At 48.0% G+C, this 26,444-nt stretch overlaps 1 protein-coding gene across 4 annotated transcripts in view; it reads left to right on the forward strand.

The window, feature by feature from the left end:
- The window catches only part of GRIK4 (glutamate ionotropic receptor kainate type subunit 4), a 421,439-nt gene that overhangs the window by 284,292 nt on the left and 110,703 nt on the right, over positions 1 to 26,444 (forward strand). For all 4 annotated transcript variants that reach the window (XM_025893698.2, XM_073903861.1, XM_073903862.1 and 1 more), the window contains one exon: positions 25,078 to 25,239. In XM_025893698.2, coding sequence (XP_025749483.1) covers positions 25,078 to 25,239 — 162 coding nt within the window. The remainder of the gene's footprint in view (positions 1 to 25,077; positions 25,240 to 26,444) is intronic.

A 26,444-nucleotide genomic window follows, 5' to 3' on the forward strand; every position in this document is an offset into this window, starting at 1 on the left:
GCGCTCTTGGACCAGGAGGGTTGTCCAGGTGAGATAGCTTATCCCCTTGCTTCCAGTAGGAATTCAGCACATCCCCATGAAGCTCATGAGCACAAAGGTCTGCAGCTCAGCCAAGAGGAGTTGGGCCCAGCGTCCCCTTTGCTGAGATGCCTCCATACTTTCTTAGCCCATATGGTAACTACTCAGTCTCCTATGATGCCCTCCCTCCATTCGGGGCTGGACAGACTTGAAAGTAAGAACGTGTAGGACTCTCCAGGGTGCTTTTGTTCAAGATCCAAGAGATAGGATTCCAGGGAGTTCTGATGAGTGGGGGCAGTGTCAAAACCTGAGCCCAAAGGTCGGCACCAAGAATGATCATTGAGGTCGGAAGAGGCTGAAGAGTATAAAGATAATCCAGCTGATTGTGCTGAGTGCACTGTGTCGCCTGGGGCTGATTTCCCTCCTGGCCACACCGTGCCCAGACCAACCTTGGTCAAGTGGCCTCTTCAGGCCAGTGCCTGCCTCATGGAGCCAGAACACAATGCTCTTTGAGACTAAACCTCTCCTTCAAGTTTTCAAGGTCGTTATGAAATTATCCAGTCCTGTCTGCTGTCCCCACAGCTTGGCACATGAGTTTGGGTAGGGACAGAGGATGGAGCGTGGTTTAAGGGAAGCAGCCAGGGCCTCAGATCAGAGGGGACATGAGTTTGAAGCCCGGCCCTGCCATGCATTAGATGTACATGGGGCATGTTACTTCACCGGTTAGAATCTTAGTCTTTCCTTTTGAAAATGGGAATAACAATTCCTATAACATCATGTTGTGAAGAGCATGGAGACTTCCTCATCCTCAGTGGGCTGCTAGCAAACATTATTCCCTTCCCGCCCTCCTTGCCCACTCCCCTGTTGGGGATTTCCATCCTTAGACCTTAGCTTCCCGATGTCTGGCCTCTAGTTTTCAAAAACTCCGAAGCTAGTATCAGAAACATTTCCAAATTGGCCTCTGACCTAGTTAGAACCACAGTTCCCATGGTGCTTGAGCCTCTTCCATAGCTTGTAGTCCTTTCTGAAAGCACACACCATCCACGTCCACACACATGCATACACACATACTCACATTGCTACACACACACACACACACACACACACACACACACACACAGCTAGCCCACGGCTACAATCCATCAGTCAGACAACTTCCTGGTGCCAGAGCAATTGATTCTAAAGTGTAGTTCATTGTAAAAATTATTAAGTCTATCTATATATTTCACCTTTATCAAGCCTTTTAGGAGAACCACTCTACATAAGACCATACACTTTGGTGAATAAATATGTTTTTAGTGTAATGAGGAAAAGAGTAATGGAGTGAGTGAAAGCTCTACATGTGTCTTTCTGAGGCTCCAAGTGCCCCCCTGCCCAAATGCAAACCCTATGAAGTAGCAGGTCGGATAGTAACAAATCTCCCAGGTCACCCACATGGGTATACCAGCATCTAAAGGATAAACTCTTAGTCCAAAACTGTGCTCTCTGGCTGCTAGCCCTCCTGTGTCTGTTCTCCGAGCTAGATCATTGGTAGGGAGGGGGTGTATTCAGAAGGAGAAATGGCAGAAGGAATTAGAAGGAGATTCAGGAGGTATTGACTGAAGAATTATTCTTTACATTTGCACTTGGGAAAACTGTAGCTGGCTGCTGGAAGCCCCTTGGCCCAAGTTATAGGCTTATAAAGTGCTTAGGCAGCCGTGATTTAGTGACTTACCTTTGCAAAATGCTAAAATCAACTACACGTGTGCAGCGAAGATTTATGAAGTGCCTACTGTGTGCTGGGGGAATGCCAGCAGCAGTATTGGGGGGGGCTTGGAGGGCTCCGGCTATCAGTGCGAGGTGTGGGAGGCCAGAGGAGGGAGCATTTAGGGCCTCTGTGGGAGCATGAGGAAGGTTTACAAATATGGTTTCCTTTAATCGTTTATTGAGGGATGGTTAGAGATGAGAATGGAGGAGTGACATGGGGGCGGAGGTACGGGATGGGTCTGAGCAAGAGCACGGTAGCAGTGCTGGGGCTGGAGAAGAGGGCACAGAGGGACGGAGGCAGAGCCAGCAAAGCAAGGTTCAGGTCAGATGATACCCCGTCTGCCCTGCAGAGCCGCTGGGCTTCTTAGCCCCAGAGTTGGCTTTGGCAGGCCCAGGGTCTTGTCTTGGCTGTCCCGCTAACTGCCCGCGCGTGTAACTTTGAACAAGTCCTCTCTCCCCTGGCAATAAACTAGAGGGTCTCCAAAGACCGCTCAACTCTGATGTGCTGTTGACTCCACGGATTGGACGAATATTGATAAATGGCTGAGTGACTTCTCCAGGCCAGCATGTTTTCCACATGAGGGAGGTGACTCTCCTCTACATGGCTTTTCAGTGTCCTCCAGTGCCCCCCACAGTCCAGGTCCCTGAAGTGGGACAGCACCCCTGACTTGTGAGCCAGGTGGGTCTTTCACTTCCCCTTGCCCAGAAGGAGCCGGCCTGTCTCCCGCGCCCAGCCCAGTCTCCTGCTGGGTGACAGGCCTCCCCCATCTCAAAAATGGATGATGATAGCATTGAACCGGGGGACCTTTGAGAGCATCTAACTCAGTCTCATCATTTTTCCAGTTGTGGCGAATAACTGAGGAGGGTGCATGACTTGCCTGAGCTCTCAGAGTGCGCCAGGAATGAGGCGGCCCCCTGGTACCCAGGCCCACTCATTCACCGGATCAGCACTAACAGCACACACAGTGTCAGCGATGCAGCGATGAATAAAGTTCCATCTTCGAGGAGGTCAGAATAGAGGGGGAGATAAATCCAAGTAAATTATAAATCAACAGGTGAAATAAAGTGATGATAAGGATATTCACAGGGCATTATGGGGCCATTTAAGAAGAGGCCCCTGGCCTAGCCTGACAGGCTCAGAGAAAGCTTTCTGGGGAAGGCCACCCCCAAAGGGCCTTAAAGAATCTATGGGGCTCAGCCCGGTGGAGATGGGGGATGGGCAAGACATTCTAAATGAAGGATACACGTGGTTTAACATCTTAGACAACATTTGCTTTTTAACCGAGGCCTTAACCAAGAAAGTGGGCAATATGGAAAACTGTGAAGGTGGTGAGGAAGGTTATTTTGGGGTGGGGAGAACCTTTCAGAGCCTTCATGACTTCACGCACACGCAGGCCGTTGATTTACAACTATCCCATGGAAGGCAGGACAAGAGGGGAGGTTGAGTCCCAAGTAGACCTGAGCGAACACCATGAGACACAAATGCCTGAGACACTTTGGGCTCCCTTGGGCAGCTGTGAACAGTTGTCCCCCTGCAAGGTGTTGGGAACCACCAGCCGAAAGAGAGAACTGAAGCCAGGGCTGCCTGGGGGGGAAAGTGGGGTGATTTGGCCAGTCCTACAGCCGGGGTGGCCCTGATGTCCTCAGGAAGCAGCTGCTAGTAAGTATCTGACAGGCACGCTCTTCTGCCAATCCAGAGTCTGCCCCATTCCTTATCGTGAAGCAGGCTCGGCCTGGCCCGGCAGACTGGCCCCTTCTCTGCGCTCCCCGACTGGTAGGGCCTTCCAAGCCTGAGCCCTCGGGAAGGAGCCACTTCTTCCTGGAGAAGGAATGCTGTTGGCAGCTGTGGCGGCCGTCCAGGGGGCGGAAGACAGTGGGCACGGGTCCAGACCCAACTCAAGATGCCAGGTGGTGCCGATTAACTTCAGCTGGGGCTCCAGGCAACCCTGGACTGGCAGGGCTCGTTTCTCATCCTTGGTCCACCTGTGTTACCTCCACGCTTCCCATGGCCACTCCTTCTGCAGAGCTTCTGGAAGTTCTGTCTCCGCACTCTGGAGAGTACGTGGTACGGGGCTGTGGAACAAGAGGCATTTGAATCAAGCCCCTGTTTGTCTGCGCTGGCGGATTCGTGGCTACTCACTGAGTCATGCTGGGCAAGGCCCCTCCCCTTGGCAAGCCCAGGTGACCACAAGAGTCCTTCCAAGGGATATGGGAGGCTTCTCCAAGAACTACCCTATTTGAGATATTCCATGTGTGTTCCTTCATCTGCTCTCTACCCAAACCAAGAGTCGGTCTCACCTGGGGCTGATAAATCCATGGATCGGGGTGGGGGGGGCGGGAATGAGGCACCGTTGTCAGTTATCCTGGAAGAACCAGGTGCCAGTAGCAGGGATGCAGGATCATTGAAAATGGAAATGACCCAATTAGGCCTTAATCCCAGAACTTGGGTTGGGGGGAGGAGCCCGGCACCTGGGCTTTGCAGCGGGCTCTGGTTTCCAAAGCCGAGGCAGGAGCTTCCAAATACACTTGAATCCTTACCGCTCAGGGCAAGGGGATGTGAGAACAGAATCAGTATTGCCAGGAAAATCAGTGGAAACTGAAGAAGCATTCGATAGGGGGTTTTGAGACCCTCACAGAGGTGAAAAAACCGCTTCGCCTCGAAGTAGGCAATTATCAGACAACCCCTTTGCTGATGTTTGACAAATAGCATGACAGCGAACGTGGGTCCCACGGGGCTCTCAGGACTAAGATTGAGATATTTGTGTATCATCCATTTAATAGAAATTGAAACTTACTTGTTCTCTGTATCTGCCCCAACACACATACCCACACATGCACACACACTCTCATCCAAGCTCGTGTGTGTTGCTGACTGGGTACACCAGACTGTGTATATGAAAGAAATCAATTTGGAATAAGAACCAGGCTCTGGGGACTACTCTGGTTCAGTATCTCTGGAGACATAATGGAAACGTCCCCCTCTGACTGCCCAGCCTTGTGTCTGGGAGCTCTGGGAGAAGGGAACACCTGCCTTGCCCTCAGTCACGAATTTGTTAAAGATTCAGAAGTTGCATTAATTCAGTGAGAAATGCCTTGAGCTCCCCTTCTGTCCAGTGACCCAGTAATCCCCTGTCCCCTCCAGTCAAGAGTCTGATCATAAAAATTACCCATTTCCACAGCTTGGGATAGTTGGAGCAAGCACCGATGTGCCGGATGCCATTCCAAGCTCTTAACGTTCAGGATCTTGAGTCCTCGAAACATCTCTCCCGGATAGGTGGTCCGGTTCCACAAAGCAGGAAAGCAAGGCCCAGAGAAGTTTGAGAGCCTTGGCTAAGGTCATTCAGCTGACACGGGCTGAACTTGTAGCGCTGAGAATTTGCCCTTGACCTCCCAGGCCACACCTTGTCCTTATCAAATTGATATTTATGGCTTTTCCTGTGCTGCATTAATTTTCTGTTGCTCTACAACAAATGACGACAGAGTTAGCAGAGTTAGCAGCTTAAAAGAATGCCAATTATTAGCTCACAGTTCCGTAGGTCGGATGTCCAGCATGGTCTGGCTGGGCTCTCTGCTCGGGCTGAAATTGAGGTGGCGGCCGGCTGTCTTCTCATCCAGAGTTCGGGGCCTCTTCCAGGCTCCTCTGTGTTGGCAGGATTCAAGTGCTTGCGGTTATAGGACTGAAATCTCTGTTTTCTTCCCAGCTCTTGGCTGGGGACTGCTCACGCCATTCAGAGGCCACTCTCTGGTCCTCGCCTCTGACCACCTCCATAACATCCCCAGCTCATCTCACCTACAGGGAACCTCCCTGTGCGCCAGGCCTTCTCATACTTTGAATCTCTGTGACTTCTTCTGCAACCGGCCAGAGAAAACTGTTTAAAGAGCTCATGTCCTTAGGTCAGAGCCACCTGGATAATCTGGACCTTATAACCTAATCATAGAAGTAGAACCGGCCATAGCTGCAGTCCTGGCGAAAGAGAGAGAGAGAGAGAGACTGTGTGTGTGTGTGTGTGTATGTGGCAAGGTGGGGCAAGTTTTGGGGGCTCACCTTAGAATCCTGCCTACCTTGTGTCAACCTTGTAAGTCCGTTTATTTCTTTTGCCATCCACCCACACACACTATCACCTGCAGAAGGGGTGGACAAGAAGGGATCTAGCCAGGGAATCAGGAAGAAGAGACTGGAGGTTTTGAAGGCAGGAAATGGCACATCCCCTGGGAGGTGATACAGCCAGGTTCTCTCTGCTGGCCCACAGCAGGGCTCCGGGCAGGGAGCACCCCCGGCCCCTGAGAGAAGACTGAGAGCTGGAGTCCAGGGGGGAAACTGAGGCCACTTGGCCCTGCTGTAGCTGTCACAGAGGTGCCTGGCGCTGAGGAATTTGGGTCCTGCTGAGAAGAGTGTTTGGAATGTAATGAATGTTTGGAAAGCATAGGGAGTCTGAGAATAAAAGACATTATGGAAAATCATATTATTATTATTATTACATTATAAGTGCTATTGTATTACAAGCATCATTAGGAGTAGCAAGTGCTGTTATTACTAAGCAATCCAGCTTCTCTGTCCCCAGCTATCAGGCTCCACTCGGTGTCAAAGGCATCAACAGCTCAATTAATCACCATCTGAGGCTTCCCCCAGCCCCGTCTTATGGTTCTAACACCTCACGTTCACAGCCCCAGTGGTAAGCAGGACACCTGCCCATCTGGCCGAAGCCTCCAACAATAACCCACATGGTGGATGCCTCTCCTGTGAGTTGCAAAGCTGAATTTTTATCTTGCCCGAGTATTAAGATCCTCTTAAAACCATGCCTGATGCTCTCTCTCATGCTTGGTACCTTTCCATAGCTTCCCATGACCCTCAAGATAAAGTCCAGAGCAGCCTCTTAGGCATTTCCCTCTGGGCTTTACCCTGCCCCAGTCCCCACCACCCATAGCTCACTCCAGCCAGACTGCGTTCAGAGACAGTTCTTTGAATGTACCACATACCCTCGCTCCTGGGGCTCTATGCAGGCTGTCATTTCTGTCCGGGAAGCTCCTCCCCCCACCTCTCCATCTGGCCAGCTCCTGCTCATCTTTCAGGCCTCGTCTTGCAACCAGCTCTCAGCTTAGGAGAATCAATGGAAATTCTGATAAAAGGGACCACTTTTATCGGCACCTCAAGCACTCATCCTGACCCACCGTGTGGGACTTGCCCTCCGCTTGCTGCTAAGTATATGCGCCTGAAGACAGGGACAGGGCTTGTTGTATATCTTGTGCCTGACATGACATGTATCCTGCAGGCGATGCTCATATTTTTGTGGAGCGAATGAGGTGAAAGGGCCAAGGTCTGAAAATCTGCTGTTCGGTCCATTGCCCTCACCTGTGGGAAGATATATCTGAGAGCCCAGTGACCTGAGTCCTGGTCCTGCCTGAGTCACATATGTCCTGACTGATCTTGAGCATCCCTTGTGGGAGCCCATCCTTGGGTCCTGCTGCAGAGCTGCGGACAGGCAGAGTCAGTAGGAGGCCGAGGCTGCTGATGAGAGCACCGCTCATCTTCCTCAAAACCTCCTTAGACCCCTGGTGAGACGGGGATGGGGGTGCCTGGAGTCTCTATATGCCTGAGGCTAATGAGTTGGCACCTGTGAGGAGAGAGGTTTTGCACCTGATGTGTAGCCAGGAGGCCTGATGAATGGATCCTGAGTGCGGGGGACCTCGGATGTAAAGACTCGACGCCTAGTGAAGGAAGCAGGCCTGCAGAGAAGCAGTCACCCTCCCCAGCCCAAGGGGAGAGCACCGTGTCCACTATCCCTCATGTCAGGTCAACCCATGGAGGTTTCAGCTTCCCAGTTAATAACCACTTATTGAGCCCCAGAGGCACAGAACAGTCTTCGACATACAAAACGAAGATGGTCTCAGCTGCTGAGGAGCGGGTGGGAGGGTTCCTCCCCCCAGCCCGGCCTCTGCCTTCCTCTTCCTGGGAGCAAAGCCCAAAGGCTTTGGAAAGGTGGTCCCACCCTGATGGGTGTTTACAGGTGAATATTAATTCATTTAATGAATGTGTAGTGGGCATTTGCTAAGCCCAGGCAGGGGGTAAGGTACAGGGAACAGATCAATGAACAAGACAGAATATGGTCTGCGTTTGGGGATTCACATTGGGAAAGAAAAGCAGAAGAGGGACAGGGTCCCTGGGAGGAATGGATATGCGTGTTTAGGTCATGGGGATATATGAATAGGAAGCATGCAGGGAGAAGAATCCAGGAGATCTGGGGGCTGAGAGGTTTAGGACCAGATCTCCCATTAAATGGAATTCACTGACAGGTATGAATTAGCCTCCCAGCTGTTACTTTCTTCAAAGACCTATTCCACAAAAAGCAATTGCCCAGCCTGCAGAGAGCAGAGGCTTTGATGCAGTTTAATAGACAGACAGGAACCTGGGGGGTGGGGCGGGGCGGTGAAAGGGTACCCGTCAGACTCTGGACTCCTAGTGGCTCCAGGGTGTTCCTGAGAAAGGCTGAGAGAGCACTTGTGAGACACGGGTCTGGAGCCGGACCTCTGCCATCCCATGGGTCACCAGGAAAGATGGATGGCTTTAGCCCTAAAGAGGTCTGGACTGTCAATGGAGTAAAATGAGGGACAGCCTGATAGGTGCTCTGGGCTTAAATTTATTCAGTTAATAGTGTTAACATTTTTAAAGATTTTATTTATTTATTTTAGAGAGAGAAAGTCGGGGGGCGGGTGGGGAAGAGAGGAGGAGAGAGAGAGAATCCCAAGCAGACCCCCGCACTGAGCATGGAGCCTGTTGTGGGACTCAATCCCACGACCCTGAGATCGTGACCTGAGCCGAAATCAAGAGTCGGATGCTCAACCAACTAAACCACAAAGGCATCCTAATAGTGTTGACTTCTTTCTCTGTGGTGTGCACCAGCGTAAATGCTGGTAATGTGAGTGCATTTGTCTCCAGAGCACCCAGTCCTCAGGAAGTAGCTTTGAACAAACTCATGTGATGAAAGGCTCTAAGTGATGATAGGTATAGCTGTGAAGTATAGTGGTGGCCCCGTTGAGGCAATGGCCAGTTCTGCCTGGTTTGGGTGATGGAAGAGGTCAAGGTGAAGAATGAGCAGAGGGGTAGACAGGAATCATAGCAGGAAAAGACATGTGTGTCAAACTAAGGAGTTAGGTTTTGTCCCGTTCGTGGTGAGGAGCACTGGGAGGTGGAGAGGGACTCATGATTAAATGTAGTGGTTAGAACGATCCCTCCAGCAATAGCACCAAGAAGGAGCTTGGAGAAATGCGGGACTGGAGGAAGGGAAACCAATTAGTTGGTAGCCCAAGAACAAGCTGGTGAAGATCTGAATTGAGGCAGAGGGGATGGGGATGGAGGAAAGGGGAAAGATTCAAGAGATCGTTGACGATGTAAAATGTTCTCCAACAGCCGTGAATACATCTGCCCAGGAATGAATGAGATGGGGAGTGTGAGAGAATGGAAGAAACAGGAAGGAGTTACAAGTTCTGGACCAAATGATGGGTGGATAATGGTCACATTCACAAATAAGCAACCAAGGGAGGGGATCAGATTGGGGTGAATGATAAAGAGTTCAAGTTTGGGAGTGATATAGTCTTAAGGATATCTTCCATCAATCCAGCTTCATAATAATGGCTTAAGAAATTGGAATCTTCTGGTGTTCTCAGTACTCCTGGAGTGAGAACATGAGAAGTTGTCAGTCATTAACAACCTCAATGAAGGGCACATGCATTTGAGTTTATACCGTGTCTCCTGGTGACCTAGTTCTGAGTACACGGTTGGGAGAAACGGGATAATCAGCATTGATCTTATAAGCCAGCACCCAGATCTTAATCCCGCCTGTCTTTTGGGCAAGACACTTAACTCCTTGTCACCTTAGTTTCTTCTTCTCCCAAATGGGAATATGAATGTCCTGTCCACTCTGACTGTGCTTGTAAAGACCAGAAGTGGTATCTGGAAGTGTCTCGTAAGCTATGTTGAACCATGTCAACAGAAGTAGTTAATGTTATTAACTCAGTAATAAACTGATGTTTAATAAATGGCTTGTGATTTGGGTGATGCAGGCTGCTGGCCTCCCCTTTCAGGCAGTGAGAAGCCAGGGCTGGGCACGGAGGTGAAGGGATCAAGGGCAGAGTCTTGGGTGAAAGCAGACAAAAAAGCAAGGGCGTGTTTGAAACACCACTGTTAAGACTAGAAACCAATTCTGGAGTGAAGGGTCTGCAAAGACAGTCACAACCTGATTGGGTCCAGGTGGCCAAATTTGGGGAGATTTCAGAGGTCGTCAGCCATCAGGGTGGTACTGCTTAGGGGTTGCCCGTGGGCCTGGCAAGAAGGGAGCTGTTAGCTTCTTGGGCCACTGAGGGCTGAGGGCTTTACGCAGGATTGGAGAGGCTCACCTTTGTGGCACATCTGGTGGCCTCCACCCCATGCCGTCTCCTCCCTGCCTGTTAACTAACGATCCCTCCAAGTGCACGCAAGATGGATTCCTTGAGCAATTTTTATTGTTGCTTCTACTAATACTAGTAACTCAATGAATTCATATCATCCTTTGAGTCTACAGAGGGCTTTTCCTGTGTATTATCTTTTTTAAGCCTCACATCAACACCGCAAAATGTTATTTCCCTGACTTTGTACCGAGAAAACTTGTGTAATTAAAGAGATAAAAATAAAGAGATTAAAAAATGTAAAAACAAAGACTGGTTTTGGAACATGGGGTTATAGTGAGAAAAGTCTAGGACTAAATACCCAGAGACAATATATGACTTAAAGTGTTATAACTCCACATTGATACCTGCTCTGTCCAGAACAATTATTCTCCTAATCATTTCATTAAACCAGTGAGCCAGCTTTTGGTGTCACTAACTTTCTCTAGGCACTAGGGACACAGCAATGAACGAGACAGCCCAATGAGTGAGACAGCAGGAAAGCATCTGTGGCCAAAAGATGGTGACTGTAGAGGGATCTTAGGAATGACTGTGACTCCTGAACAATTCACACAAGATGGCCAAGGTCATGAAGCAGCATCACCGCCTTTTCTCTGCACCTTAGCCACACACATCTTCAATTATACCACCTTTATTTCCAGACACTCCCCCCGCCCGCCGCAACCTGCTTCACCCCGGTGTTTGCTCATATTCCTTTTCTGGGCTCTTTGTGCTGAATGGTGTGGAGCAAACCTCAGCTCTCCCATGTTCTCAAGATCATTGTTCAGTTGCTCAGTCTGTGGCCCGCACATAGCCCCGGACCCCTTTGTAATTAAAATCCTTCTCACGCCGAGATTTAGTTGATGTTTGGTAACCCCTTTACTCAGACTACCGGTGTTCATTTTGTGGCCGCGAATCTTCTCGTCGGTCTTTAAGTTGAGATGTGCGTTCTGAAATCAGTTATAACTCAATTTTCCAGCTGTTTTTACAGCATCTCATGGTGAACCCAGAGGGCCGCTGGCCCTGGATGCTCCCCACATTGAGGCCATACCGGGGTGAGTGGGTGGTATGAGAACATGGAGCACTAGCTTTGATGTCATCTGGGCCTGGGTTTGAGTCCAGACCCCTTTGTTTACAGCTGTGTGCCCTAGGGAGAGCCGCTTCACTGTTCTGGGTCTTGGTGCCTTCAGCCTCACAATGGCAATCATAGCGACTATCATCAGTCAGAGGGCTGCTATCAGGAGCAATTGAAATCCTGCCCAGAAAGTGCTTAGTTTTACCAGGCGCACAGCTGGTGGTCAATGCACTGTAGCAATTATTATTATTCTAAGTATTGCTTTGTTACAATTATTTATGGTTGGAAGATCTGGAACTTGAAGCCTTCTGTCTTGACACAAATAGCCACACCAAGCAACTAACACCTTATGGTGACTTGTTTAGCAAAACTTTTCTCATTTGACAAGTAGCTAAGAAAAGCTTCTTCGGGAGTGAAAGGGAGGAGAAGCCCCCAGGCCAAATATTTCTCCTTGTCAAGGTCCAGCCCTAGCATAGGAACGAGGAAAAGGAGAGAGAAGGGGGCAGCAAGGAGGATGGACTGCATTTGGGGAGAACAGGACTCACATGTCTTGAATGCCTATGATGCGCCAGCCACTTTCCATGAATTACCCCTGCAAGGTAGATGTTCTTACCTGCATTTTACAGGTGAGCAGGCTGATATTCAGAGAGATTACTGACCTGCCCAGGATCACCCAACCAGTCTGTGGCCAAATCAGGGTTGGAACCCAGCATCATCTTATTTCAAAGGCTGTGCTCTTTCTACTACATCCTGATGTAGTACATAATGTCCTGATGAGACCAGCACATTGCACAACTCCAGGGGGCGCCACTCTCACTGCCATCGATGTCAATGGCACCTGGGAGTTGGGCAGTGGAGTGGCCATGTCTCCTGAGGTCAGAGGTGTGGTCTCAGGTAACAGGCTGTTGCAAAGGAGAAGTGATGAAGGCCTGACCTGGTGGGGTTGGAAAGGGAGGGACAGACTCAAGAGACATTCAGGGAACATTTGAGAGACAGATTTGACAAAACTGGCAACTGGCTAGAAGTGGAGTTAAAAGATGAAGGAGAATTTGGAGTTTCTAGGCTACATCACCGGGGTAATAGTAATGTGCTTCCTGGGTGAGGAATACAAGAGAGAAGGGGCTGCCGGGGAGACAGAACATCATAGAATGTCACCTGTGCTACCTCCTGTTTCACTCAGGCGCCCAGGTCCAAGTGATGTAGGGGTAGGGGTTGGATTGTACCCAGGAGCCCATGATTTATCTTCCCGCTTTTCTCCTTAAAGTCAAGCAGCGGAACTGAATCTGCATCATTCAAAGCTCTTGTGCTTTTACCTCTAGTTGACCGACCTTGTCCCCCGAGTCACAGCCTGCCCTTGCTTCTGGCTTGGTGGCTGGAGAGCCATGAAGTCTCTGCAGGTGGCTGGTGAGTGGTTGCCTACTGGTAGACCAGGACACTGGAAATGTCACACCTGTTGGAGAAAGTGAGGGGCACTCAGCTGGGTTGTACCATTCCTGATGACCTCTCCGTGTTGCTCTCCAGCCCTTAGCCACGAGGCTTTCCTTCTGGGCCTGTTCAAAATGCCCCTCATCCAAGGGTAACCATCCCCTGAATCCATTTGTGGCTGTGACATGACTTTGACTGTAGTTATGGAGTTCCCCGCAAATCATTGCACACTCAAAAATTCACACACACGCGCACACACGCACACACTCACATACATGCATGCATACACATTTAAAAAGGTTCTAGTGTGAAAGCCAAGTGATAAGAAAACAAGCTGTCAGGAATTTGTTTTTCAAAATGCAATAATACAACCTCCAGAGGATAATCAGGGGGTGGTGCAAATTTTACTCATGTTCTTTTTTTTTTTTTTACTTTTTAAAATTTTTATTGTTATGTTAATCACCATACATCATTAGTTTTTGATGTAGTGTTCCATGATTCATTGTTTGTGCATAACACACAGTGCTCCACGCAGAATGTGCACATACCCTCCCCAATGTCTATCACCCACCCACCCCATCCCTCCCACCCCCATTACTCCAGCAACCCTCAGTTTGTTTCCGGAGATTAAGAATTCCTCATATCAGTGAGGTCATATGATACATGTCTTTGTCTCATTGACTTATTTTGCTCAGCAGAACACCGTCCAATTCCATCCACATCGTTGCAAATGGCAAGATCTCATTCCAAATGTGCAATGACGTGGATGGAACTGGAGGGTGTTATGCTGAGTGAAATAAGTCAGTCAGAGAAAGACATGTATCATATGACCTCACTGATATGAGGAATTCTTAACCTCAGGAAACAAACTGAGTGTTGCTGGAGTGGTGGGGGGTGGGAGGGATGGGGTGGCTGGGTGATAGACATTGGGGAGGGTATGTGCTATGGTGAGCGCTGTGAATTGTGCAAGACTGTCGAATCACAGATCTGTACTTCTGAAACAAATAATGCAACATATGTTAAGAAAAAAGAAAATGAAGAATATAGCAGGAGGGGAAGAATGAAGGGGAGTAAGTCGGAGGGGGAGACGAACCATGAGAGACAATGGACTCTGAAAAACAAACTGAGGGTTCTAGAGGGGAGGGGGGTGGGGGGATGGGTTAGCCTGGTGATGGGTATTAAAGAGGGCACAATCTGTGTGGAGCACTGTGTGTTATACACAAACAATGAATCATGGAACATTACATCAAAAACTAATGATGTAATGTATGGTGATTAACGTAACAATAAAAAATTAAAAAAAAAGAATTCCTCATATCAGTGAGGTCATATGATACATGTCTTTCTCTGATTGACTTATTTCGCTCGGCATAACACCCTCCAGTTCCATCCAGGTCGTTGCAAATGGCAAGATCTCATTCCTTTTGATGGCTGCATAATATTCCATTGTATATATATACCACACCTCCTTAATCCATTCATCTGTCATTGGACATCTTGGCTCTTTCCACAGTTTGGCTATTGTGGACATTGCTGCTATAAACATCAGGGTGCATGTACCCCTTCGGATCCCTACATTTATATCTTTGGGGTAAATACCCAGTAGTGCAATTGCTGGATCATAGGGTAGCTCTATTTTCAACTTTGTGAGGAACCTCCATACTGTTTTCCAGAGTGGCTGCACCAGCTTGCATTCCCAACAACAGTATACGAGGGTTCCCCTTTCTCCGCGTCCCCGCCAACATCTGTCGTTTCCTGACTTGTTAATTCTAGCCATTCTGACTGGTGTGAGGTGGTATCTCATTGAGGTTTTGATTTGGATTTCCCTGATGCCGAGCGATGTGGAGCACTTTTTCATGTGTCTGTTGGCCACATGTCTTCTTTGGAAAAATGTCTGTTCATGTCTTCTGCCCATTTCTTGATTGGATTATTTGTTCTTTGGCTGTTGAGTTTGATAAGTTCTTTATAGATTTTGGATACTAGCCCTTTATCTGATATGTCGTTTGCAAATATCTTCTCCTATTCTGTCGGTTGTCTTTTGGTTTTGTGGACTGTTTCTTTTGCTGTGCAAAAGCTTTTTATCTTCATGAAGTCCCAGTAGTTCATTTTTGCCCTTGCTTCCCTTGCCTTTGGTGATGTTTCTAGGAAGAAGTTGCTATGGCTGAGGTCGAAGAGGTTGCTGCCTGTGTTCTCCTTTAGGATGTTCATGGACTCCTGTCTCACATTTAGGTCTTTCACCCATTTGGAGTCTATTTTTGTGTGTGGTGTAAGGAAATGGTCCAGTTTCATTCTTCTGCATGTGGATGTCCAATTTTCCCAACACCATTTGTTGAAGAGACTGTCTTTTTTCCATTGGACATTCTTTCCTGCTTCGTCAAAGATGAGTTGACCATAGAGTTGAGGGTCCGTGTCTGGGCTCTCTATTCTGTTTCATTGATCTATGTGTCTGTTTTTGTGCCAGTACCATACTGTCTGGATGATGACAGCTTTGTAATAGAGCTTGAAGTCTGGAATTGTGATGCTGCCAGCTTTCCTTTTCTTTTTCAACATTCCTCTGGCTATTCGGGGTCTCTTCTGGTTCCATACAAATTTTAGGATTATTTGTTCCATTTCTTTGAAAAAAGTGGATGGTATTTTGATGGGGATTGCATTGAATGTGTAGATTGCTCTAGGTAGCATTGACATCTTCACAATATTTGTTCTTCCAATCCATGAGCATGGAACGTTTTTCCATTTCTTTGTGTCTTCCCCAATTTCTTTCATGAGTATTTTATAGTTTTCTGAGTACAGATCCTTTGCCTCTTTGGTTAGATTTATTCCTAGATATCTTACGGTTTTGGGTGCAATTGTAAATGGGATCGAATCCTTAATTTCTCTTTCTTCTGTCTTGTTGTTGGTGTATAAGAATGCCACTGATTTCTGTGCATTGATTTTATATCCTGCCAATTTACTGAATTCCTGTATGAATTCTAGCAGTTTGGGGGGGGAGTCTTTTGGGTTTTCCACATAAAGTATCATATCATCTGCATTTGGGTTTTCCACATAAAGTATCATATCATCTGAGTTTGACTTCCTCTTTGCCGATTTGGATGCCTTTGATTTCTTTTTGTTGTCTGATTGCTGTGGCTAGGACTTCTAATACTGTGTTGAATAGCGGTGGTGATAGAGGACATCCCTGCTGTGTTCCTGACCTTAGGGGGAAAGCTCTCAGTTTTTTCCCATTGAGAATGATATTCGCTGTGGGTTTTCATAGATGGCTTTTATGATATTGAGGTATGTACCCTCTATCCCTATACTCTGAAGAGTTTTGATCAAGAAAGGATGCTATACTTTGTCAAATGCTTTTTCTGCATCTATTGAGAGGATCATATGATTCTTGTTCTTTCTTTTGTTAATGTATTGTAACACATTGATTCATTTGTGGATGTTGAACCAACCTTGCAGCCCAGGGATAAATCCCACTTGGTCGTGGTGAATAATCCTTTTAATGTACTGTTGGATCCTGTTGGCTAGTATTTTGGTGAGAATTTTTGCATCCATGTTCATCAAGGATATTGGTCTGTAATTCCCCTCTTTGATGGGGTCTTTGTCTGGTTTTGGGATCAAGGTAATGGTGGCCTCATAAAACGAGTTAAGTTTTCCTTCCATTTCTATTTTTTGGAACAGTTTCAGAAGAATAGGTATTAATTCTCCTTTAAATGTTTGGTAGAATTCCCCTGGGAAGCCATCTGGCCCTGGGCTTTTGTTTGTTGGGAGATTTTTGATGACTGCTTCAATTTCCTTAATGGTTATAGGTCTGTTCAGGTTTTCTATTTCTTCCTGGTTCAGTTTGGTAGTTGATACATCTCTACGAATGCATCCATTCCTTCCAGGTTATCTAATTTGCTGGCATAGAGTTGCTCATAATATGTTCTTATAATTGTTTGTATTTCTTTGGTGTTGGTTGTGATCTGTCCTCTTTGATTCATGATTTTGTTGATTTGGGTCATTTCTCATTTCTTTTTGATAAGTCTGGCCAGGGGTTTATCAATCTTGTTCATTCTTTCAAAGAACCAGCTCCTAGTTTCGTTGATCTGTTCTACTGTTCTTTTGGTTTCTATTTCATTGATTTCTGCTCTGATCTTTATTATTTCTCTTCTCCTCCTGGGTTTAGGCTTTATTTGCTGTTCTTTCTCCAGCTCCTTTAGGTATAGGGTTAGGTTGTGTATTTGAGACCTTTCTTGTTTCTTGAGAAAGGCTTGTCTAGCTATATACTTTCCTCTCAGGACTGCCTTTGCTGCATCCCAAAGATTTTGAACAGTTGTGTTTTCATTTTCATTGGTTTCCATGATTTTTTTTAATTCTTCTTTAATTTCCTGGTTGACGCATTCATTCTTTAGTAGGAGGCTCTTTAGCCTCCATGTATTTGAGATCTTTCTGACTTTCCTCTTGTGATTGAGTTCTAGTTTCAAAGCATTGTGGTCTGAAAATATGCAGGGAATAATCCCAATCTCTTGGTACTGGTTGAGACCTGATTTGTGACCTAGGATGTGATCAATTCTGGAGAATGTTCCATGGGCTCTAGAGAAGAATGTGTATTCCATTGCTTTGGGATGGAATGTTCTGAATATGTCTGTGAAGTCCATTTGGTCCAGTGTGTCATTTAAAGTCTTCATTTCCTTGTTGATCTTTTGCTTAGATAATCTGTCCATTTCAGTCAGGGGGGTGTTAAAGTCCCCCACCATTATTGTATTGTTCTCAATGTGTTTCTTTGCTTTTGTTATTAATTGGCTTGTATAATTGGCTGCTCCCATGTTAGGGGCATAGATATTTACAACTGTTAGATCTTCTTGTTGGATAGACCTTTAAGTAGGATATAGTGTGTCCTTCGTCATCTCTTATTACAGTCTTTGGTTTAAAATCTAATTTGTCTGATAAAAGGATTGCCACCTCAGCTTTCTTTTGATGTCCATTAGCATGGTAAATGGTTTTCCATCCCCTCACTTTCAAACTGGGGGTGTCTTTGGGTCTAAAATGAGTCTCTTGCAGACAGCATATTGATGGGTCTTGTTTTTTAATCCAATCTGATAGCCTGTGTCTTTTGATTGGGACATTTAGCCAATTTACATTTAGCTGGACATTTAGCCCAGTTACATCAGGGTAACTATTGAAAGATATGAATTTAGTGCCATTGTATTGCCTGTAAGGTGACTGTGACTGTATATTGTCTGTGTTCCTTTCTGGTCTATGTTGCTTTTAGGCTCTTGCTTTGCTTAGAGGACCCCTTTCAATATTTCTTGGAGGGCTGGTTTCGTGTTTGCAAATTCCTTTAGTTTTTGTTTGTCCTGGAAGCTTTTTATCTCTCCTTCTATTTTCAGTGACAGCCTAGCTGGATATAGTATTCTTGGCTGCATATTTTTCTCGTTTAGTGCTCTGAATATATCATGCCAGTCCTTTCTGGCCTGCCAGGTCTCTGTGGATAGGTCTGTTGCCAATCTAATGTTTCTACCACTGTAGGTTACCTATCTCTTCTCCCGAGCTGCTTTGAGGATTTTCTCTTTGTTTCTGAGATTCGTAAGTTTTACTATTAGATGTCGGGGTGTTGACCTATTATTATTGATTTTGAGAGGGGTTCTCTGTGCCTCCTGAATTTTGATGCCTGTTTCCTTCCTCAAATTAGGGAAGTTCTCTGCTATAACTTGCTCCAATATACCTTCTGCCCCTCTCTTTCTTTCTTCTTCTTCTGGGATCCCAATTATTCTAATGTTGTTTCATCTTATCGTATCACTTATCTCTCGAATTCTGCCCTCGTGATCCTGTAGTTGTTTCTCTCTCTTTTTCTCAGCCTCTGTATTTTCCATCATTTGATCTTCTATATCACTGATTCTCTCTTCTGCCTCATTTATCCTAGCAGTTAGCGCCCCCATTTTTTATTGCACCTCATTAATAGCCTTTTTGATTTCGACTTGGTTAGATTTTAGTTCTTTTATTTCTCCAGAAAGGGTTTCTCTAATAACTTCCATGCTTTTTTCAAGCCCAGCTAGTATCTTTAAAATCATGATTCTGAACTCTAGGTCTGACATCATACTAATGTCCATATTGAGTAGGTCCCTGGAGGTCAGTACTACCTCTTGTTCTTTTTGTTGAGGTGATATTTTCCATCTTGTCATTTTGTCCAGCGGAGAATGAATGAATGAGAGAACAAAATGCTAACAGGGTAACCATGTTCCCAGAAAATATACTCTAAGCAAATCAGAAAAGATCTGAAGCTGGGGGAAAAGAAGGGAAAGAAAGAAAAAAGAAAAAGATAAAAATAAAAACAGAACAAAACAAAACAAAAACAATATGATCAAATAGTATCAGGCTGGTGCATAGATCAGTGCCACACACTAGATTTTGGGTGTGTTTTGGTCTGTTAGAAGAAAGTGCCTCCCAAAATTTTAAAGAAAGAAAAACTTATATATGTACAAAAATAAGGGTTGATACAATGAAGGGATGGAATATGATTGTAAAGATGAAAATTACAAAAAAATTTATAAAAGGAATTGATAAGAAGTTGTTTGAAAAAAGAAAGAAGAGGGGTGCCTGGGTGGCTCAGTTGGTTAAGCGACTGCCTTCGGCTCAGGTCATGATCCTGGAGTCCCGGGATCGAGTCCCACATCGGGCTCCCTGCTCAGCGGGGAGTCTGCTTCTCCCTCTGACCCTCTTTCCTCTCATGCTCTCTCTCTCTCTCTCATTCTCTCTCTCAAATAAATAAATAAAATCTTTAAAAAAAAAAAGAAAAAAAAGAAAGAAGAGGATTTAAAAAAAAAGAAAAAAGAAAGGGAGAGAATGTGATCAGGCAGGAGACTAGAACAAAGCCATACACTAGAGATTTAGGGTATATTTTGATATGTTAGAAGAAACTGTATCTCAAAATTTTAAAGAGAGAACAACTTACATATATATGCCAAAAATAAGGGTAACTACTCTGAAGGGATAGAATATGACTAAAAATGAAAAATAAAAATGTTTTTTAAAAAAGGGGATTGATAATAGTTGGTTGAAAAGGGGAAAAAATATTTCAAATAAAAAAAGTTAAAAAAAAATAACTTTGAAAGACTAAAGAATCATGGGAAAAAAACCCATGGATTCTCTGTGCAGTATTCCCCTAGCTCTGGAGTTCTGCCATTCTCATTGATCGGTAAACTTGGTCTTGGCTGGCTGTTCTTGCTGATCTTCTGGGGGAGGGGCCTGTTGCCATGGTTCCCAAATGTCTTTGCCGGAGGCGGAATTGCCCCGCCCTTGTGGGTCTGGGCTAAGCAATCTGCTCGGGTTTGCTCTCAGGAGCTTTTGTTCCCTGCAAGCTCTCCGTACAGCTTTGGAGGACCAGGGTGAAAATGGCGGCCTCCCAATCTCCGCCTGGAGGAGCCGAGAACTCGGGGCCCCGCTCCTCAGTGCGCCCCCAGAGAAAAGCAGTCACTCCTGACTCCCCGGTCTCCGGCCGCACTCTGTGCTCACCCGGCCTGTGACCGAGCGTTTCTATCTCTGGCACCCGACCTCGTGTGGAGTCTCCAAACCCAGCAGATCCCTGCGGTGCGCTCCCGCGCCGCTCCTCCCCGGGGGAGGGAGGGGAGTCTCCCTGGCTCTGCCGCTTGTTGGGTCCCTGCTGGAGGAGCAGTGGCCCGACTGGGCCGCGGATCACAGTTTATGACAACCCCGAGCTGAGAGCCCGTGCCTTGGCTCCGTCTCTGCAGCCGGCTTCCCCGCTCCGATACCTGGGAGCTCTGCCGCACTCAGGCACCCCCGGTCTTTCTGTGACCCCGAGGGTCCTGAGACCACACTGTCCCGCGAGGGTTCCACTCCCCGCTTAGTCACTGCAGCGACGTCCTTCAGTGAAGCCAACTTCTAAAAGTTCCGGTTTTGTGCTCCGCGGCTCTAGCACTTGCCAGAAGCGGCCGACGGAGGCCCCTCCCCCGCCGTCTGTCCTCCCGAATATCGCCTCGGATTCACTTCTCTGCACGTCCTACCTTCCAGAAAGTGGTCGCTTTTCTGTTCAGAGAGTTGTTGCTACTCTCCTCTTCGATCTCCTGTTGAGTTCGTAGGTGTTCAGAGTGGTTTGATCCCTATTCAGCTGAATTCCTGAGACCAGACGAAACCCAGGTCTCCTACTCCTCCACCATCTTGCTCCACCTCCCCTTTACTCATGTTCTTATGCCTTCTGTAGGACGAAGACTGCAGGCTAGTGGTAAGAGTTAGGCACAATGGGGACCCCAGGGTCCTCAGCTGATAAGAAATGTCTTCAATCAACAGTCCTCAGCCAGCATTTACCAGACAACTGCCAGGTATCAGGCACTGTGCTGGGTGCAGCGTGGGGTTCAAAGACAAGGCAGACATTGTTGTTCTCTGGGAACATACAGGCCTTTGGAGAGAAAGGCCACACACAACATGAGAGGGTGATGGCAGCACAGGGGCTGTTAGGAATTTATGCAGACTTGGGAGTAATGGAAGATTTGGTCTTGGTCTGCTCTGCTGCTCGGCTTTACCAGGCGGCCCCCGGCTCTATTCTTCACCGTGCTTCCCCTGGTGTCATAGCAATGGACAGGGTACCGAACGGTAGCACCGTTTAGGGGTTGCCCGTGGGCCTGGCAGGAAGGGAGCTGTTAGGAGTGGGGACCCTTAGGATTTCCCTTCCTGAACCATTTGTAAGAAGAGAATGAAGGCCCCACCCCACCCCCTTAAGAAGCTGTTCAACCCCATGGCTTCCAGCTTCTTCTCTCATTTCAAGTAAGGTTGCAGCCAGCCAGACTATGTGGTTGGGGGAGTGGAGGGGGCCGAGCGAGCCAGGTGTGTGTTCTTAGAGTTTGTGGTGGGCAGCAGGAACCAGATGGCTTTTAATCCCCTCCAATCCTGAAATTTGTTAATTTTATGAAATATCCCTCTCAGCAAAATGTTTCCGCCACTTGATTTGGGGTTTATAATCCATGTTTCCTTGAATGTGTTTAGAGTAGCATTTCCCAGGGCTCCTGGGTATCTCAGTCGGTTAAACGTCTAACTCTTGATTTCGATCTCATGGTCTCAGGGTCATGAGACCCACCCCTGCATCCTCCATGCCGGGCGTGGAGCCTGCTTGAGAGTCTCTCTCCCCCTCTACCCCTCCCCGCCCCCGCTCGCACACATGTGGCCTCTCTGTCTCCGTCTCTCTCTCTCTCCCCACCCCCCTCAAAAAAAGTAGCATTTCCCAGTGTACGTTTTGTAGAACACTACTGTGAGACCCTAGGTTTTGGGAGAAAGAAGTGTTCCATGGTAATACATTTGGAAGGTTCTGGGTTGAACAAAATTTTAAAAAGCTGCTTTCCTGCAGGACTTCTTTAAACCTTTAACGTTGTTAGTGTGTGTTATAAATCTTGAAGAGGCAGATACAAATAACATACAGCGCGTTCTCACCTTAACGGGGTGAGATTTCTATTAACATCCTGGAAAAGCTAGTGTCCCAAGGAACACATTTTGGGAAACACTGGCTTAGAAGATTTTCATCATGTAGAAACCAGCAGTGGTCAGCTGTTCCCCGTTATTCATTTAGAAATCAACCTTCACCAGCAGCAGGACTGTCCAAGTTTAGACAGAAAGAGGCACTTCCTACCTGAGAGGGCACTCGAGGAGTAGAGTCTAGAGTGTCCCAGGAAATTATGATAACAGAACACACCACCCCTGTTCTTATCCTTTTGCAAGCTCTCCCATGAGTCATTATGAATAGAATGAATTATCAAAGAAGCTCCTGGATCTTTTTATCTTAAGGGGAACTTTGAAAAAGGATATAATTGAGGGATAAGAAGGTAGGAATTAAAAGCAAGAAGACAGATGGGCCGACTTCTGGAAGGGCTGTCTCTAAGTGTCTGTAATTAACTCATTCAGTCTTCCTCTGCCCAGAGCACAGAGTTGAAGGTAACACATTCCCGGAACTGACGTGGAGGGCTGGCAAGTGCCTGAGATCTCAGGGTCGTATTTCGGTCACTGTCATACGTTGAGGGCTTCCATGTGCCAAATACCATGCAAAGCCTTTTGTGTGCATTTTCCGTGTTCCTTGAAACAGCTGTCATGATGGCTCCCATTTTACAAAATGAGGATCTGAAGCCCAGAGAGGTTAAAGACCTTCCCTAAGTGCATCCGTCCAGTACGGTGTAGAACCTGGATTTGAACACCAGAGCCCTTATTCACTATATGCACCTACAGCCCCAGGGAGTCCGTAGACATCTCAGACATCAGGGGTCCCTTGAGATGGGCCTCCTTCCATCAACCTGTGTGGGGGGAAGGGCGGAGGGGAGGGGTGAGGATGGGCCACATTGACAAGGAAGCCAAGGGAGAGGGCACATCTTCCAGCTGGTGAGGCCCGTCGGTTGCCTGACAGCAGCCTGGCTCTGTGCCCCTGCCACCTCCCCTGCCCCTTGCCAGATGCATCTCTTCTTATTAGGCATCTGCCCCTCGTGCTGCTGGTGGCCCACAGCGCATGGGCAGGTGTCCTGTTCAAGAGCCCAGAGATAGTACCAGTTTACGAATCAATACGTTCCCTGGCACATCTGGGTTCCCCTAATGGGAATGTGGCAGGATCCGAAATACACTTGCTCCTCATCCGACTCCACACTGTCAGGGGTTGGAGGCTCCAAAGGAACCTTTGTGATTCCAGTCTGCAAGCCGCAGTTAATCAGGCTGGACTCTGGGCAGGGGAGCTCAGGTCTGCGGCCTCAGGCCTTGGCAGTCGCTGCACAGCAGTGAAGACACAGGGGATAGGCCAGGGCCCTGGAGGAGCTACGTCTTAAGAAAAGGAGCCTGCCTGAATGGAAGCAGTGCTTCTGCCCAGCGAGATAGTAAGCCCGGGGCACCTGCCATCTGTTCTGTCAGGCCGAGTGGCTGTTGGGTTCGTCCTGGGCTCTGTAACCACCGTGCCCCCATGGGGTGTGGAGCTGTGTGGGGGGTACTTGGAATGAATGCGTGATGGAGGTGACTTCAGGGTGTGAAGATGACCTGACCTGCATTGGAAGCCATTCCTCCAGGAGCGGGATTGGTGAGATGAATAAACGGACCCCCTCTCTGCCTGGTTTCCTTGCATAGAGCCAGGGAGGGCCTGTACGCTTGAGCTCAGCCCTGCCGGAGGAGGGTGATTCTTCTCCCTTGGGCGCTGACTAGCCTCGGTGGGACTCGTGCCTGCAGGCTTTAGCTTACTGAGAGAACGGCTGACGCCAGGGAGGGCCCTGGAAGAGGGGCGTGGGTCCTGGGAGAACCCGACTGAGCCCCTAAATGTCACTACCCTGGATGGGATCTCTCTGACTCCCCCATCTCAAGTTGCAGCACACACACCCCACACACTGTGTACCAGTGCTCCCATAGATGGCTGAAATTCTGGTTTTTTTATGTGTGCTTACAGTCTGCCTCCACCATTAACCCACAGCCTCCTTAAAAGCAGGACATGTGTCTCTCTTGTTCATATCTTTTGGGTCTGGCTCATGATAAGCACTTAAATATCTGTTAAATGAATGGGAAAATATAATAATAAGTGAAGGCACAACTCTCTGTGCAGACCTTCGGGCTGAGATTCTTCGAAAGCAAATTTGGCTTTGTCACCCCTCTGCCGACAGTCCCCTCGGATCCCATCCTCTACGGGATCAAGTGCGGGCTGCCTAGCCCACCAGCCAGGCTGCTGAGCTCTGGCCCCTGCTGACCCCAACCTCATCTCTCACCATGCCCTCACCCCCTGCGTCCCATGTGCTCACCAGGCGACTCCCAACTGTTGCTGCGTACGTGAACTTGGGACCCGCTGAAAAGGCAGACGCCTGGCCCTTAGCTCAGGTGATTCAGATTCAGTTGGTGTTGGGTGGGGCCCAGGAATTGTCACTTTTTTTTTTTTTTTTTAAAGCTACCTCGGAGATTTCCAATGGCAGGTACTCTGGGGACCACACTTCGAGGCGCGATGCCCCGTCCGAGTACATGGCAGGCAGCTGGTTGAGAGGGCCACACTTGCTCACCTCCGTGCCTTTGGATCACAGCCGCCTTGGTGACTTCTTTCTGGAGTCACCTTTGTCCATCCTCATTTGCCACCTGGAGGACACCTCTGAGCCCCTTCAGGGTTCAGCTCAAAGGGTCACACCTTCTGTGGACACAGTCCTGCTTCCCAGGCACATTAGACTTTTCCTCTTTCTGTCCCGTGCACGTTACACATACCCCTTTCTTAGAGACCATTCTGCTTATTTCTCTTTTCCTCCTCCACTCCCCCAACACTGCGAGCTCTCAGAAAAGCAGCCCGTGGTTCTCTCTGGACCCTGAGTACCTAGCAGAGTGCCTGCCAGCAAGTGTTCATGGCACTAGACGGAGAGCCCCGGACGTGCTCTATCCCCACGCCTCTGCCCTTGCTAACCCTATTCTCTGATTCATGGATCTTTTAGGAGTTCTCGCTCCAGAGAATGGACAGCCTTGTGGATGACCGTGTCAACATCCTGGGATTTTCCATCTTCAACCAGTCGCATGCTTTCTTCCAAGAGTTTGCCCAGAGCCTCAACCAGTCGTGGCAGGAGAACTGTGACCACGTGCCCTTCACGGGGCCTGCGGTAAGTACCCGCCGGAGCCCTCCCTGCGCCCCTTCACCTCCGTGTACATGCACCCTCCCGAGGTCCAGCCCTGTTGGGCCCCCGCTCAAAGAGAGGTATGTACCAGTGCTGGGAAGCGGTTATAAGGGAGAAGGTTTGGGGAGGAGTGAGCTGGAAACAGCAAGCTTCTTGGAGGTCCGCAGGGAGAGCCCTGCGCAGAGGTAGGGATCTGTCATTTAGTGATGTCCTCATGTCCGTCTGTCTCTTGCAGCCAGACTCCCAATCATGCTGTTGCTGAGAACTGCTTGAGTTTAGGCTCCAACGGTCCTCCTCTTGGAAGGCACTTGTATGTAGCTCATCCGCTTCCTCATTTTTCAGGATAAGAAACTAAAGCCCAGCCTGGGGATGGGGCTGAGCATGGGGACATGGAGGTCTTGTTCAAAGGCGAATGCCAAGCCTTTTGCAGGGTGACACTAGATTCTAGGATTTCCTGACTCCTGGTCCAGGGCTCTCTCCGTCATGCTGGGCCACTGCCCTGAGTAGGAGCTCATGCAGAGAGACTTTCTTCGTGCCCTCACCCACGTTCTCCCTCTTTGTACTTCCTTCCCCTGCTGTGTGTGTGATGGAAGCAAAGTTTTCCCTGGCATGCTGCCCTGGGCTTGATGTCCTTACTCTGTGGGGCAGGTCTGGTATGTGGGCTCGTGTCCGTCTGTTAAAAGGCAAGTTCTCAGGAGACAGGGATTGCCTGGCTTTCTAGGTGCTGTCCCAGCCATGTTACATTTAAGCAGCTCACGTGATGCTCCCATAACTTTTCCGAGGTCTGCTATCAGTGTCTTCACTTTGCAGATGATGACACAGAGGCCCAGAAAGATTGAGTAAACAGCCCAGGGTCACACAGCTAGTAAGCAGAGGAACTAGCATCAGAACCCAGTTCAAAGTTTTACCTGCTATGCCCTTTTCCCCTTTCTAGGAGCATCGTTGTGTTGCCACTGCAAATTAGCCTGGCAAGGTGAAAGCAGTTAGTGGGTATTCATTGAACAAATGAGTGAATCAGTGAGGAAGGTGGAATAGTGAGCTAGAGATAGGAGGAACTGGAAAAGAAGTAGTCCTGAGAGGTGGCAGTGGAACCGGGCACCCTCCTGGAATGGGACCTTCCCTGGAAGGCTTCTAAAATAGGAGCAAGACCTGTCTTTGATACATGTCTGGGGGCAAGGATGTTTCTGGAC

Source organism: Callorhinus ursinus, unplaced genomic scaffold (genome assembly GCF_003265705.2).
Source record: "Callorhinus ursinus isolate GAN/ISIS: 27379988/994484 unplaced genomic scaffold, GSC_fseal_2.0 scaffold19, whole genome shotgun sequence".
In the NCBI taxonomy this organism is placed as follows: Eukaryota; Metazoa; Chordata; class Mammalia; order Carnivora; family Otariidae; genus Callorhinus; species Callorhinus ursinus.